The sequence below is a fragment of the Phascolarctos cinereus genome, unplaced genomic scaffold (genome assembly GCF_003287225.1).
Source record: "Phascolarctos cinereus isolate Bilbo 61053 unplaced genomic scaffold, phaCin_HiC Scaffold_4;HRSCAF=312, whole genome shotgun sequence".
NCBI classification, from domain to species: Eukaryota; Metazoa; Chordata; class Mammalia; order Diprotodontia; family Phascolarctidae; genus Phascolarctos; species Phascolarctos cinereus.
This window is the reverse complement of record NW_027555847.1, coordinates 3545045-3560916: the sequence shown is the minus strand read 5'-3', so window position 1 is coordinate 3560916 and position 15872 is coordinate 3545045. Positions and strand designations below refer to the sequence as shown.

At 54.5% G+C, this 15872-nt stretch overlaps 1 protein-coding gene across 3 annotated transcripts in view; it reads left to right on the top strand.

The window, feature by feature from the left end:
- Positions 1–15133, top strand: part of MINDY4 (MINDY lysine 48 deubiquitinase 4) — a 148847-nt gene extending 133714 nt beyond the window's left edge. Inside the window, exons 19-20 of one of the 3 annotated variants that reach the window (XR_013485774.1) lie at positions 5944–7066; positions 14540–15133. Coding sequence is in view for 2 of the 3 variants with exons in the window: in XM_020964489.2 (XP_020820148.1) it covers positions 14540–14594 (55 nt within the window). In the remaining variant the exon portion in view is untranslated. Of the gene's footprint in view, positions 1–5943 lie in introns of all 3 variants that reach the window. The other 2 variants (XM_020964489.2, XM_020964492.2) reach the window with 2 other exon arrangements.
- The last annotated feature ends 739 nt before the right edge of the window (positions 15134–15872 follow it).

Genomic DNA, 15872 nt, shown 5'->3' with positions numbered 1-15872 from the left:
CCAGTGTGGGTGGAGATGAGTGAGAGACGGGTCTCTCAGCTCATTGTGATGTGGACCTTTCTCAGACTGCGAGTGGCCGGCAATGGGAAGGACCTGCCTGCCACTGGGAGGGATCAAGGAGAAGTTAGACCCACCCGCCAGGAATGAGGGCAAGGAGGTTCCTGTGGTATAAGAAAGAGCAACCTCAGAGGTTCTGCCTGGCTGCAGAATTGAGTCTGGGCCTCCCTGTTTTTGGATAATAAAAGTTCAAGACATCCCACTTTCAGCAGAGACTGAGCAGTGCTGGTGTGCCAGACCTCTGCTCAGAGTAATGCAGAAGCCCCTCATGGCAATCTAGGCTCAAGTGTAGGGGGACGTCTTGGGGGCTGGAAGGAAGCCAGGCTGCCCCAGTGGAGCCTCCAGCCAGAGTCAGCCTTAACCCTAGGAAAGCCTGGAAGATGGATCTCACCCGCCTGTTTTGATGCCAGAAATTTTACTATCTTCTCAGTGATAAGACACTATTCCCTCCTCAAATGCAAATGCCCCAAAGATAAACCATTACAAAAGCATTTAGAAAACATCCCTTAAGTCCTAGGCACTGCACATACAGAGGCCCCACCCTCAGGGAGCTCAGTTGTAATGGGGAGGGATGGTAAAGTGTCTTTATCAGTCCTTAATGACAAATCATTAATATGGAGTTTGATCTGAAATGATCTGAAACGCGGCTGTGGTGGAGGGGATGGTGAGAGCGCAGCCACACGCTGGATGAGGAGACTGACCCAGAGCAGCTCCACGTGGGTAACAAGCCAGGGGTCAGCAGGCCCACAAGATGGTGGGAGAAGGAAGGATACAAAAGAGCTGGGATCATGATCGCTGCCAACCTCCAGCAGCCAGACAGTGCCCACAGGGCAGAGTGGCCACCTGGCCTGCGATGGGGCAGCAAGAGAGCTAAGAAAAATTTATTTATTTGCAGTCTTGAAAAAGGAAGAGGAAATAGGAGGAGACACTGGTTTTCTTGGGAGCGTTTCCAGTCACAAACACAAAGCATTCCTACAGGGTCACATGCTGTCCCATCTGTCATCAGGCAGATTAAAGGAACATCCTCATTGCTCTCTTTTCATGTATAAAGAAACATTCATTCAGTGTGTTGAAAGAAATGCAGCCATTTGGAAGGGGAGCCGAAACAGGCCTCTGGACATGAAGGCCAGAGGCCACTCTCAGTTCACAGGAGTGGGCCGTGGCAGTCCCTGTATGGGACAAGCACTCCCCTCCATAGCTGCACCTCCCTGGCTAACACTCCCATGATCCTCTAGGTGTGGGAGAGCAGCTTCAAAATGCAGAGCCAGTGGGGGAGAAGGGCCTTGGTTCTGCTCTTCCTACGGGGCTCACGATCCAAGTGAGGGCCACCAGGCCCCAGGATGACCAGTAGCCAGTCAGTAAACCATTGAGTGCCTGTGATGGGCCGGGAACTTTGCTAAGCCCTGCAGATACAAAGAAAGACAAAAGCCAGCCCTTGGCCTCAGGGAACTCACAGTTTAATGGAGAAAGCAGGCAAATAAGCCATGCACAGACAAACCACAAGGAAAGGCGTCCTGGACAAGGTGGGATTTCATCTGGGAACTGAAAGCCGCCAGCACGGGGAGCAAGCGTTGCCCGCCCGCCCCCCCCCCCCCCCCCCGCCTCCAGCCAGATCACTGCCAAGAGAGCAGAGGGGCAATCTGACAGCGGATTGGTAGGCATTAGGGTTTGCCGTGACCCGGGGGCCTCCGTACCTGGTGGACAGCCCTGGCTGATGCTGCGGACCATGACCACTGGAGACCCCTGGGGTTGAGTTCAGCGAACACACATTAGGTGCTTGCAGTGTGCAAGGCACTGAGGATGCAGGTGCTGTTTTCTGGGTACAGAAGAGAGTCTTGGAAGAATCTGTGCTCCCTTTCTCCTCACCCTCACCCCTTGCATTACCTGAGTCACAGAGCAGCCCAGGGGTGGACACAGGGCCCACTTTCCCAGGTGGGAAGGTACGGGCCGTCACGGATGCATGGATCAGAGCTGTTCTCTGCCAAGACAAGGAGAACTTTCCTTGGAATTACCTCAGAATCATTTACCGGGGTATCCTGGGGTCCTGGAACCTCACTTGGAAGGGACCCTACATGTCATCTGGCCCAGCCCAAAGGTGAATGTGAACTTCCTCAGACCCCTGAGACCTGGCCAGTAGCATGGACAGCGTGAGGAGCAGGGAAAGGGACCCAGCCCTTGGAGGGCAGGACCATGGATGAGGGAGGTGGAACATCCCTGGGAGGGCTTCATCCCTGCCCTGTCCGGTGTGCTTCTGGTCCCCAGCTTACTCCTCTTCACTGTCCTGCCTGCCCTCTGGGGAGGGGTGCACTCAGTGTGCCTGAGAGAGAGGGGCTGGGGCACCACCTCCCCCTCTGTGCCCTCCCATCAATGAAGCATTGATTCAGTGCCTGCTTTGTGCCTGGCACTGGGCTAAAAAATGTCAATAAGGCAGAAATTCGGACCCTGCCTTCGAAAAGCTTACAGTTGAATAGGGAAGACATAAAATAGGATGCGGCAGAGGAGAGAGCGTGTTCCAGGCAGGAGAGACTGCCAGGGCAAAGGTGTGGAGGTGGGAGGTTGGGCATTGGGTTTGAAAAATTGCAGATAGGCCGGGGAGTGTGTGAAGACCGTGGACTTTACAGATCAAGAAAGGGAGGCACAGAAAGGTGACTTAGCCAGGGTCACACAGCATCAAAAGTGGGATTTCAGCTCAAGTTTTCCAAGGCCCATCCACTATACCATCGCCTTATTCAGTCCTCTCCTCTGGTGCATCAGGAGACAGGCCCAAGGTGATGCTCAGAACCGGGAGGCTCTGAGGCTAGGTTAGTGGAGAGCATGCCCTTCAGGGCTCACTTCTAGGTGCCCTTCCTCTAGGAAGCCTTCCCTGATCTCCCCCCTCCCACCACCATTTTCAGGCCGAAGAACCAAGGGCCCCAGCTACTGTCAGTCAGTCAACAAGCAGTTTTAAAGTGCCAGGCACTGAGCTAAGCTGGTGGCATGCAAAGAAGGCCCAAAACCACACATGCCCTGGAGAAGCTTGTGGGCCAGTAGGGGAGAGGGCACGCCGGCACCCGTGTACGGGCAGGTTAGAGACAGAGCAAACTGGAAGGGCCTGGAAGGAGGGGGGCCGGGTCGCCTCCGGAAGCGGTCAGCGCCCCCTCAGCTTTTCTCAGGGTCCCATGTGCTCTTTGGGAGCACAGAGTCAGAAAACAGTGCTTTCTTTTCCATCCCCATCAGATAAAATACCATTGTAATGGAAAGCATATCCAGCCTCAAAGGGCCTGCATTACAAAGGACACGCCTTTTGTTCTGCCCCTTGATTCACAAATAGCTCAAAGGAAAAGTTGGCCATCGGACCTGGATTGGAGGAAGCTGCCTTCCCCTGACTGCCCCCCTCCCTTCCTCCCTGCCCGGCGCTGCCCTACCGGGCAGGGCATGGGCATCCCCACCCCCATCCAGCCCCTGGGACATTTCCTCCCACTGTGTTCCTTAGCCAGAGCTCCAATCTGGCCTTGAACCCTGGGCTCCGGGGTCTTAGTCAGATGTGCTGTTCATTATCCCACAGCCCTGAAGATGCCGACAACAAGAGCCTGGAGCCCCTTATGGATAACGATTATTCCCATTGGAGTGAGGAAGCTAAAATGCCTCACCCAGTTTCCCATAGTAAGCCAGTGGCAGAACCAGCACTAAAACCCAGGGCTCTGGAGTCCCAGAGAGGACTGTGCCTGCATCCTGCGTTCAGCTCCTGCTCTCAGGACCCAGATGCTCCTGGCACTATCCCAAGACCATCTGAGCAGACTGCTGAGATGGTGGTGATTTGCAGCCACAGATGAATGAGAAAAAGGAAAAACCGAGCATTTGTCTGATGTCCAGGGAGGAAAGCTAGGCCCAGGGACGTTGGGAGGCATATAGGAATCGGATGTAACTTCCGGTCAGGCCTCTTGAGAAGCTAGCACCAGGAGGTCAAGGGTCACCTTCTCTGCCCTTGGCTCCTCCCCCTCCCTGCTCAGCCTCACCTCCTCTTCCCTGGTGGTCTGTCCCGCAGGCTGACCCTCAGCTGCATCTCCCCAGTAACAGGCCTCGGCAATACAGCTAGAACCCTGGCGTCCGCCCGGGGGGCTGGGGACTCGACGGTGCCATTGTTCCTGCTCCTGTTTAAGCCTGCTTGTGCCCAGAGTCTTCCTGCTACCTGATTTGTACCCAGTAGGACGTAAGCTCCATGAGGGCCCACCACAGTGCTTGGCGTTTAGGAGGCCCTCAGTAGATGCAGCACCCGCGGGAGAACATGGGGGCACTTTGGGAAGTCTGACCCGCTTCCCAGCTACGATCCATCCCAAGTTCTTGTTTGCCCAGTTCTAGGCCCAGCTCATTCGCCATCTGGAGTGAGGTCCTGCTGTCCAGGGATGACCTGCGTGGCTGCTTCTCCTGCGTGGGCAGTAGGGCTGGTCCACCTGTTGTGTTTGGGGGGGGGTTACCTTAGGTGTGGCTACACTGATCTTTTTCCATGTTCCTGGGGATGTCGTGGAACGAAGGCTAGGTAGTGTGGCCCACAGCACGAGATATTAGTGCAGCGTGCCGGGGAGCACGGAGATGGAGTCCAGCCCTCTTTGGGACCCACACACACCTCGTTGCTCGCAGTTTGCTCAGGGCATCGTCGGCGGCCAGTTGTTGGGCACAGTTCTCTGCAGGTGTGCGTCGTTGATTCTTGTGGGGTGGTGCCGGCCATGTCCAAGATGGGTCTCGATTGGCTCTCTTAGGAGTTGATCACATTGGTGGCACTTCAAGGTTCACCAAGGGCTTCCCTTGTTTTGCAGATGAGGAAGCAGAGGCGCTAAGAGATGCTTCCTTCTGCGCCCTGGTCTTTCACATCAGACTTCCCTGTGCCCGGTTTGTAGCTAGGTGTGTCTTTGTGAAGGGGAGCCTGCTTTAGACTCGTTGAGGAAGTCGGGCAGGCCCCTCCACGTTTTCATGCAGGGCGCCCTCCGGGTGCGTTGCGCTGGTAGACCATTGTCTCTCAATGGGATGAGTAAGTAGGAGTGGCGCACCTGGAGGCCACTTCAAGCCCTGGGTTCTGAGCTGCCTTTTCTGGCCTCATTTTCCCCGTGGCCTTTGTGTTCACTTACACTCATGGGGAGCAGCATAAGGCAGGGTGACTGAGGAGCCAGCTAGTGACCACGAGGAAGAAAGGACGGAGCCTCTTGGAGCAAGGGGAGAGAGTGGATGATCGCCAGCCCTTTCTCCTTTACTCCCCGAGCTGTGGCCTTCCTCACGGCCCATGGCCCATCACTATCATCGGCTGACTGACCCTCTCGCTGCTCCTCCATCTCCCACCTCTCTGCCTTTGCACCCGCTGTGCCTCATGCCTGGACTGACTGCTTGACTGACTGACTGGGCAGGAGTCATGGCTCTCTTTGTGCTGAGCCATCAGAATTGTCTCTGCCCTCAGGGAGCTTATCTTCTGAAGAGGAAAGACAGCCCACCGAGGTGCCCTAGAAAGCAGAGGGGAGGTTGGTGGGCACGTTACTCTTGTACCTCAGAATCCCTTTTAGGGCTCAGCCTGAGGGGCTCCCTGACCCGCACCTCCCGCTCTCCCCACCGCGCTCGCTTCCCTGTGCATAGGCAGTCATGGGATCGTCTCTCCCAGAGACAGGTGCCTTTTGTCCTTGCGCTCCCCGAACCCGGCATGGCCCTTGGCACACTGTTGGCACCTGATGGTCACATGTGGATTGGGTCCTGGTCCATCCTGTCTGACGCCCTGTTACCCCACCCATCCTGCCTCAGTCTGTCTCATGTCCCGCCCCCCATCCCACCCTTGGGGCGTGGGGCCAGGGCTCCCCTAGAGCAGAGGCATAGGTATTGGGGGACCATATCTTGCTTAACAGGTTTCCTCCCCTCTGTGTCCTCCAGGTGGAAGGACGCGTTCGTGGACTGGAACGGTACAGAACCCATCCTGTGAGCCTGGGCTTTGGCAGCCCTAGCCCTGTACCTGCTGAACGATTCTATTTCCCCACCCGTACCAAGCCACTGAGCTCCTGCCAAGGGGCGTTTACAGACCTTCCCTCACGTTTTCTTTTGTGTCCACCTTGTCCAAGGGATCCAGCATCAGTCCCTCCTCGAGCTGCCTGCCTCCTGCCATTGTCTCCAAAGGTCTGAAGAAGGAGGGGCTCCAGGCGCTGACTCGGGTGGCCTGCCCAGAACATCCCGTGTTGCTCCTTTTCCGTCCCAGTAAAGCAGGGGCTCACAATGCTTGTTGTGGGTCTGTTCTTGTTCCTGCTGTCCCAGGAGGGCCCCAGGAGGTAGGGGTGCATTGGGACTCTCCCGTGAGAGCTCCTTATCTGCCGGGCCAGGGCCTAGGGATGATAGCCATGGGATGGCCACATCTGTGGCCTGTGACGTGGAATAGAACTCGGCGTCTGGCATCAGCCCCCTGCCCCCTGGCATGCCTGTCTGGACAGAGAGGGGTCCAGGCCAGTGCCCCTTGGCCTTCGTTCACCCTTGCCTTCCTGCCTGCCCTTTCTGATATCTAAGGGAGCCCACTCAGGGTGCCAGCCTCCACCCCAGCCCTGCCCTGATCGAGTTCACGGCCTAGCTGGTGAATGAAACCCAAGCTGTGTAGCCAAGAGAGCTGCTGGCCAGGGTGGAGGAGGGGGGCCTCGAAGCAGCAGCCACAGCCAGGGGCCAAGCCTGCCTGTGGCTGGCCTCGGTTAAGAATTCTGCTCCATGAACTTGTTTAGACTCACGTATCTCCCAGTTTCTCAGCAAAAAATTCCTTTTAAAACGCTGCCTCTTGTCCCAGCTGCACTTCTGTCCATACCTCGACCTGAAGGAAGGGAACGCTGACTGTAGCAGGCCTCTCTCTGGTGGTTCTTCGGTCTTCCGATGTGCACTTAGAGCCTGATGGGGACAGCCTGGCTCCAACGTAAAGCCTTCCACGGTCTGGCTCCTATCCACCATCGCAGACCATGGACGTGCCACACTCCCCACCTTTCTCACTTGCTCCTGGGAAGCCTCCCCTGCCCTCTCCTTTATGGTATGATTGGGTCTTTATCTATGTTTCTCTAGTAGAATGTAAGCTCCTTGAGGGCAGGGCAGGGCCTGACCAGCCGGGACCCTTAGGCTGTGTCAGGAGGCCTGAAGGGGTTGGGGAAAGAGCCAGTCCAGGCCTGTGTGGGAAGGGAAGGCCAGAGAGGGGGCAGAAAGGAGCCAGCAGAGTGATGAGGGCCCCGGGGGGCAGGCGTAGGGGGCGCGGGAAAGAAAGGGGCATGGGAAAGAAGAACTTGTTGGCCACTTGGGGCCTGGGCCTTTGGTACTCAGAGCCCCAGACTGGGGCGGCTTTTCCCCAGGCAGCTGCAGTCTCACCACCAGCCACAAACATTTCCCAAGTATCTGGGGCTGGGCTGGGCTCCTGCGTGGAAACATGCACCTTTAATAAGCCTGGCCTTTGCTTGGAGCATCTGCATTGGATGTTTTTAATAAAGCTGCTCAGGAAAACAAGCTTGGGTCCCTCCAGCCCAGCAGGCAGCATCGTCAGTAAATGCAGCTGCTGGCCCACACTTGGCCTCCTCGATGAATCCCAGATGTCTATGCTGGCCTGACCCACGCTTGCCCAACAAGGTGGTGTGGGGGTGGGGGTGGGGTCCGGGCTAGGAGCCCCTCCAGCTCTCAAACTCAGAAATTTTGTGATTTGGAGGAAGTTCTTCCTGGCATCCAGTGGAAATCTGCTTGTCTCTGGAGCTCCTCTTCCCAGCCCCCAGTTCCTACTGCTCCTATCCTTGACTTCCAGGGCCAGTCCCTAAAGAGCTCTGAGAGACGGTGGCCAAAGCCATCCTGAGTTTTGACCATCACGTATTCCTCCAACCAAACCCTTGTGGAGCAGCAGGGTCCCTCTCCACACTGGCTGCCAGAGTTGGGCACGGATGTGCACCTAGAGCCTGACAGGGACAGCCTGGCCGCCATGAGGAGACCGAGTGTGGGACAGCTCTGTGCCCTCTGTAGCTACTGCTGAGTTAATCTCTGTGCTGCCAAGTCTCTGGGCTAATGGGGAGTAGCTGTTTGTCTCATCATTAGTGGGCACTTCCATCAGAGCAAAGAGCTTGGTTTGCTGCTGAGCTCTGCTCCTGGGCAGGCTGTGAGTCAGATAGAAATGGGGAGTTCTTATCCCTCCAGGCCGCTGCTTGGTGGGGGAGGGGGGGGCATCACAGGTCACACACAGTGATTTAAGAACCAGGGCCCAGGGCCTTGAATGGCAGCATCCCAGGGATGAGGGGCTGCCTTGTGCTTTCCAGGGGATTCATTGAACAATCCCTCCATGGCCCCTGGCAGCCACCCTGCAGGGAGGTGCCTGTTCACAGCAGGCTACCAGCAAAAAGACTTCCTATCGATGGCTGAACTATTTATTTGTTTATTTTGCTTGGCCCCAGGGCCAGGGCTCGGACTGAGCTCTGGGAGGAGGAAATCGTTTTCCCTGTAGCAGCCTGGGGAGGAAGATGGAGTCTTTGTGGGGAGCCTTCCTTAACCTCCTGCCCAGAGCCCTGGCAGGCCATTCGGCCCTGCCGGGAAAAATGGAATGTTCACAGTGTCGGTCAAGACATGCTTGGGAGCCCTAGGCCGAGACAGGGCTCTGGTGCAGTTCTCTCAGGGAGCTTGGCCCTCATTTTCCAGGAGGAGGAATGCAGTGGGGGGCACAAACAGATGACCCTTGCCCATTTCCTTCCCCTTTCCCTGAGTCTCAAGAGCTTCTAAAAGGCTTCTAAAGGGACATAAGAACGAATATGCAGGCCAGAAACAAAAGCAGGTTTAGAAAAATCTGCAGGAGAAATCTTGGACAGGTCATTTGGAGGTGTTTGGGGCATCCTTAAACTGGGAGGAAAGCATGGGGCAGGGGGCAGTGATGCATGTGGCCTCCTCCAAACCTCTCCAGGAGCCCTGCCAGACAGGCCCCAGGACTGAAGGGAAGTGACCCGATAGGGGAGGGGACACCCCCTTCCTCCCCTTTCTTTTATGCAAAGCTATCCCTAGTCAATTCAGGGACCCCAAAGAGGCAGCCAGAGAGGCAGTTAGGTCTGAGGGGCAGGAGACCTGATGAAGCTATAGACTGTGTGGTTAGTACCATCCATCAGCCGAACACTCAACAAGTCAGTATGTGCACTTGAGACAACCGTGAAATTGTCCCTGTCTGCCCCCAAGGGGCTTCCATTCTATTGTAGCAGCAACCAGGCCAGTATCTGCCCTCTTAACTTGAATGTAGTGCCCTGGGCCTTTCATTTACCACCTCTGAGAAGGTCTCTCCCTGCATAGGCCAGGGCAGGAGCTCTCATTGTCAAGGGCTTAGACAGTCTCTGCTCTCAGATGTTGGGGTCTGCTTCTGTCTTTGAGGCCTCCAACCACCTCCTTCTCCAAGCAAACAGCAGTACAGAGAGCACAGCCCCGGGTGCTAACTCCTGAGAGCTGCCCTGCTCTGTGGCAGAAAGGTCTCTGACCCACAGGCCTTGAGCTGGTGGGCCACCTGAGGACAGGCCAGATGGGCAGGCCCCTGATGGGTAACCTGGGAGCTGAAGAGACTCAGAGCCCCACTTAGGGCTGTTGGCAGCAACTGCTTCCTGGCCAACCCAAGGCCAGAAGCCTCGACTCCCCCCAATTGTGGTAATGTCGGGCAGGACTCTCCAGAGCCATGAAGAATCCATAAATATTACAAGAGGCAGTAAAGTGGCCCAGTACATCTGCAGGCGTGAGTGTGTGTGTGTGTGTCTATGACCCAAGCAGTATCTTAATGACCCGCCTGGCTGCCAGGTCAGTAATTACCAGACCCAAATGCCAGGCACTGAAGATAATGTCCATTACCCAATGTGACCTTGAGAATGGAAGTCACTGAGGGAGAGGGGGCAGGAAACTTTTCTCTTCTTCTCCAAGTTTTTCTTTTGCTAAGGGTCAGGCAGCTTTCTCAGGGCCTACAAGAGGGCCACAGGAGACCGCTCCTGGCAGGCTTATTCTTTGGGAAATGAGCTGTGTCTGTGGGGGTGCCCTCTTTCCACTGTCTCTGAGCCTGTTCCCCTCCCTGCTGGCATCCAGTCCACTGAGGCCCAGCTCTTGCTCCTGAGGCCCCATATGGCACCCCTTTTCTCTCATGAGTTAGAGTAGAAGGGATCATGTGAGTCAGCCAGCCCAGTGTACCCATTGTACTGAGGAAGAAACAGAAGCTCGGGGGAAAAGACTTGCCCAGGGTCACACAGCTAGTATGTATCATGTGTCAACCCAGATTTGAACTTAGGTCTTCCTGACTCGAAGGCAGGAGCTTTATCCACTGCACCCCCTAGCTGCCCCTCTCCATGGCTTTTAGAAATGGAATCACCCCCACTGTGTATGTGTGACAGAGACAGAGAGAGAAGAAAGGAAGAAAAAGGAGAAAGGGGGAAAGAGGGAGGGAGAGAGACAGCCAGATGGACACACAGAGAGACCAAGCTTGTGTCTCCTTGCCCTCCCCTCTGCCCACGAGGAGATCTGCCCCAGTGGTGTTTACATGGTAAGAAATGTCCAGGCAGAGAGGAAGCACTCTAGCAGTGCCCAGTCACTGGCCTGTACAAACCACTGTCAAGTGTACCAAGCAGTTTACCCACATGACCTCCCCTTTGAGCCTCACAAACTCCATCTCGGGAGGTATCATGAGCCCATTGTACAGATCAGGAGACAAGCCTTTGGCCCCACAGCTGGTAGAGGTCCCCACTGACCCATGTGGCCTCTCTCTGGGCATGCCCCAGATGAGTCAGGCTTGCTTCACTCCTTCCCGCAGACAGCTGTCCTCTCTCCAGCTTTCCTGAATGCTCCCCTCTTCACCCACTGGAGGTTTGCTGCCTGGTCCAGCTTCCCAGGTACCCAAAGAAGTCACCAGATCTTGGAAGGGTGGAGATGCTGCTCCCACAGGGATTTCATAGATTAAAAGACTCCAAAACTCCAGACTGGACCAGATTTTCAAAATCCTCTGAGTGCACCCTTAGGGAAACTGCCCAGGGAGGAGGTGAGGGTGGCTTCACTTGTCAAAAGTCCATAGAGCTGGAGTGAGACCCCAGGTCTCATTTTGATCATCCCCTAGCACCAGTGTCAGCTCACCAGGTGAGAGCCTGGTGATGAGTCACACCTGGACTACACCTAGTCCAAGCCCCACGAGGTGGTCTGTGCCAAGTGGGTGCCCTCTGGAGGCAATGAACCTTGTACTTGTACCTAGCTCTCCTAGTGTCAGGGTCCACCGGCAAACGCAGGGTTCACTGTCTGAATCAGCCCGTGGGCCCCATCCTCTGCCCTAAAGGGGCCTCCCCAACGCTGGGACCCCAACAGTCAGTGAACACTTATTAGGCGCCTGCTGTGTGCAAGGCACACCTCTTCTAAGAGGCTGTCAAGTATATGCAAAACACATGCAAAGCAGAGACTAGGTAACCTTGTGGGAGAAGGCACTGACGGACCAGTGGGGGAATTGGAAGGAAGGAGGCACAGGGGACAGTTAGTGGTAAGCCTTGGTCGGTGTGACAGCCAGAGGGCTGGTGGGTGAGAGGCAGGAGCGTTCTGTAAGGCTGAACAGGTCAGGCAAGGCCAAGTAAGGGTGAGCTGGAGTGCTAAGCAAAGGGGCTTATGCTGAATCCCAGTGGTAATGGAGAGTAGGGTCAACTGCATTTAAGGGAACTCTGTTGGGCAGATGCCCGGAGGACGAATTAAAGTGGGGAGATGGATTAGGCGAGGAGAGGGATTAAAAGGCCATCGTGATAGTTTAGGTGAGAGGGGAGGGATGTTTCATGGACCCACAAGCCCAGGGGAGGCTTCCTCCCCACTCCCCGCTCCGTTCCCCTCACTCATGGCCACTCTGCCAACCACAGCATGAACCTCCATCAGCTTCCTTCCCCCTGAAACACACACACACACACACACACTGTACGCCTACTCATACGCACCTACTTACACAAGATGCCTATTCACACACACTCACAAATTCATATATGCCTACTCATATACACCTACACATACAGTCATACACACAACGCTTATTCACAAACACACAGCGCTCCTCACATACCTACACGTAGTCACCTATACACACACCACACACCCACTGGCACACACAACATACCTACTCACAAATTGACATAGCACGCAAACACTCATATACAACACACAGTTGCCTTACACACATGTACACCCATATACCAATACACAAACCTATACACTCACATGCACAGACACAACACACCTAAACGCATGCACACACTCACACATATACCACCCCTCCCAGAAGGACAGAGTGAAATGGAAAAGGGAAGATTGTGCATAGGAGAGGAAGAGGGCCTTCCAAGAGGGTCACCCTAGATATCTGGGGGTGCTGTTGGGACACTGAGGCTTCTTTGCTTTCCCAGAGAGCTTTCTGCCAAGTCCCTTGTGACTCCACCTGCTCCCGATGTCCGCCTCTGTGGGTCTGAACAAGGACCCCGGCCCAGAGCGAGTGTGGAAGCACCCCCGTGTCCGAGTCCCCGGGGACCAACTGAGTTAGAGGAACGTTGGGATCATGCTGCTGGTTCCTCTCTCTGCCCACACCTTCCCATCCTCCCCTCTCCAGCTGCCTGATCACCCAAGCCTGTTCCTGGCCTTTCCTGCCAGGCCCCCAGGCCCGCAACCCCTCCCTGGGGTCCCCTTCCTCTCAATGTCTCAGGCTTGACCCTCTTCTCTGCCCTGGGGTCCTCCCTCCTTGTCCTGTTACTGCATGTCCCTTTGCAGGCTTCCTCCCCCCTCCCCCCCACATAACTCCTACTCTGGTGCTAATGGGTGGGGCAGGAGGAGGCTGCTCAATCAGGGGAACTGAGTTCAGGACAAATTGATGTCATTCAATCTCTGCTCCTTCACCAGTCCCTCTTCTGCACTGAGTTTCTGACTCTATGGACCATTTCCCAAGCTTGTGTAGCAGACTTTTCCTTCTTTCTCAAGCCACTGACATCACCCCTTCCACCCTCCCCCCTCCACCCAGGGCCCCCAGGGAAATGTTGAGGCCATCCTAATTCTACACCTCCAATCTCCCCAGGAATCCCCCTCCCCCCATTCTTTCTTCCTTTGCTCGGGTCTCTGTTAAAGAAAACTCAGAGTTATAAGAGATGTATATGTGCTCAAAGGTGTCAGACAGAGATAGGAGAGGGGGAGAGTCCAAAACCTTTAAACCCAGCCCAGGAATCTGAGACTGCATTCACCTCAAACTCTGGCCCAGGAGAAGGTCATTTGATCCCGAATTGCTGAGGGTTGCTCTCAGAGCCCTCCTGGAGCCAGGCTGGAAGGACAGGGAGGAAGAGGAGATGGGGGATTTGGAGAAAGAGCCGGGACTCAGGTTAGGAGAACAAAGACCGACAGCCCCATTTGGCCACAGCAGAGGAGAGGCCACCCAATCCTGCCTCTGCCCCCCAGTGGGTGAGGGCCCACAGACAAGTCCTGCGTTCAACCAGGCACTCTGTCTTAAGAATGGGGGAAGGACTGAGAAGGTGAGGAGAGTCGATGGGCAGAGGAGAGGTGTTCAGGGCAAAGTCTCCCTTTGGGTACTGAATCACTGGAGCACCACTCAGCTGCCCAGCCCATGGCTGGCTCCCCCACCCCCAGCATTTGCCCCCAGCCTCTCCAGTGCCAGAACAATCTCCCCACCAGCAGACCGAGATCTCCTGGGAGCCAAGTTTGCAAAACATCCCTGCTTAATGGTGAAAGCTTCCTCCATCGGCCTGCTTTGGCAAGCCTTAAAGCAAAAGGGAGCAATTAGCAATCAGTATGAGGAAGTCCAGCCGAGCCTTTGTTCTGAGCCGGGCCACCCGGGACCGGCCCGGAGGTCGGAGCCAGGAGGGCCGAGGGAGCTGGTCACGCATGGGCTTCTGGCAGGAGTCTCTGGCCAAGCCCGCGACTGCCGGGCTCAGGTATGGCTGGAAACCTCCCCAGTTACTAGACACCTGCCACTCAGCAGTCCTGGCACCTTGCTTGAGCCAGTCAACTTCCTTCTCTAGACTTGAGAATCCTCATCTATAAAATGGGGGATGGGGGGGTATAGCGATCAAGCCGAGGACCAGATGATCCCTGGAGGAGAAGCTCCCAAATAGGGGGGACATCTTAACTAGCTCCTTTGCTGGGTCTTCACCTGTGTTGGCCCCGCCCAATGTGGGGTGCCCCTCCAGGGTCAGTCCTGGGCCCTGTTCTGTGGGCAGCCTCCGTGTCCCCCCTCTTCCCTTCTGCCTCCCGGCTTGCCTGGCTTCCTTCGAGTCCCAACCAGAATCCCACCTTCTGCAAGGAGCTTCCTCCCCTTCCCTCATGCTAGATTCTGCCTCTGAGGTCTCTGCAGTTTGCTGGTATACTTCGTGTACGTAAGATTTGGGGGGGGGGGGTAATGTTGTTTCCCCCATGAAATTGCAAGCGCTTTGAGGGCACGAAGGCTTTTTTTGCCTGTCTTTGTATTCTCAAGTCTTACTAACTGACCGACTGACTCTTCTCTTCCCTCTCTTAGTGACCTCATCAGCAACAGAGGCTTTATTCTCATCTCTATGCAAATGAGCCTTTAATCTGCATACACAGCTGGTCTCTCCAGAGCTCCATCCTTCTCCCAAACCGGTATCCCATAAGCATTTCAAACCCAAGAGTCCTAAACAGAACTGATTCTCTAAAGTCTTCCCCTCTTCCTCACTAATCACTGGGCAGGTAATCCTCCACCAACCTCCTGGCCACCCAGGCTCAAAATCTCCTAGTCAATCAAGGACTATTGCTTCTGCCTCTGGGTCATCTCCGAGATCTGTTCTTTTCTCTACTCCAGTGGCCATCACTCTGGGACAAGAAGACCTCATCACTGGTGCCTGGACCGTGCAATCGCTTTCTTTTTTTAAATTTGTAACATGTTTTTATTTATTTCATTAAATATTTCCCAATTACACATAAAATTAATGTTCATTTAAAAAAATTTTGAGTTCTAAGTTCTTTCCCTCCCTGCTTTCACCCCATGTTTTGAGAAGGCAAGCAAGAGAATATCGATTATATATGTGAAGTTTATGTAAAACATATTTCCATATTTAGCTTTCTTTTTTTCGAATAAATTTTTATTGATGTCCTTTGTTGTTTTTTGTTTGCTTTTACATCACCATAGTTTCCCCAGCAGCCCTCCCAGTAAGTAATTTCATCTAATAAATAATATTTTTGGAAGACAAAAAGGGAAAAAATCAGCAAAGCTGATCAATAGCTCACAGAGGTCTGAACATGTGTGCAGTGTATAGACCTCTTGCCTCTGCTGCAGCCCAGATTCTTCACTTCTGATGCTGTAGCTGGCTTTCCTTCTCTGCATCGGTTCAGGGAGTTCTTCCCAGGCTTCTCCATTTTCATCACACACGTAACTTCTTACAGCCCCTTCACATTCCATTACATTCAGGACCACAATGTGTTTAGAGGCCCCACAGTTGACGAGCACCTACTTTGTCGCCAATTCTTTGCTATCACAAAGAGTGCTACCATCAATATTTTACTGTATATGAAGATTTTCTTGTTATTTATTGCTTCTTGGGGTATAAGTCCGCTCGTGGAGTCTCTGGTTCAAAGGGCATCACTACCTTATTTGCATAATTCCAAACTGCTTTCCAAAATGTTTGCACTGATTCGCGGCTCCATTAACAAGGGCTGATATGCTGTTAGTGGAGCTGTGAATCAGTACAAACATTTATCTTCCAGCCAACACTTTTGGGTCATCTTTGGCGATGTGTGGAATGTGAGGGTCATCTCGATTTTATGCCATAGTTTTCCACTGGCCTTCTAGCCTCCAGCCTCCTCCCACTCCAGTCCATTTTCCACATAGCTGC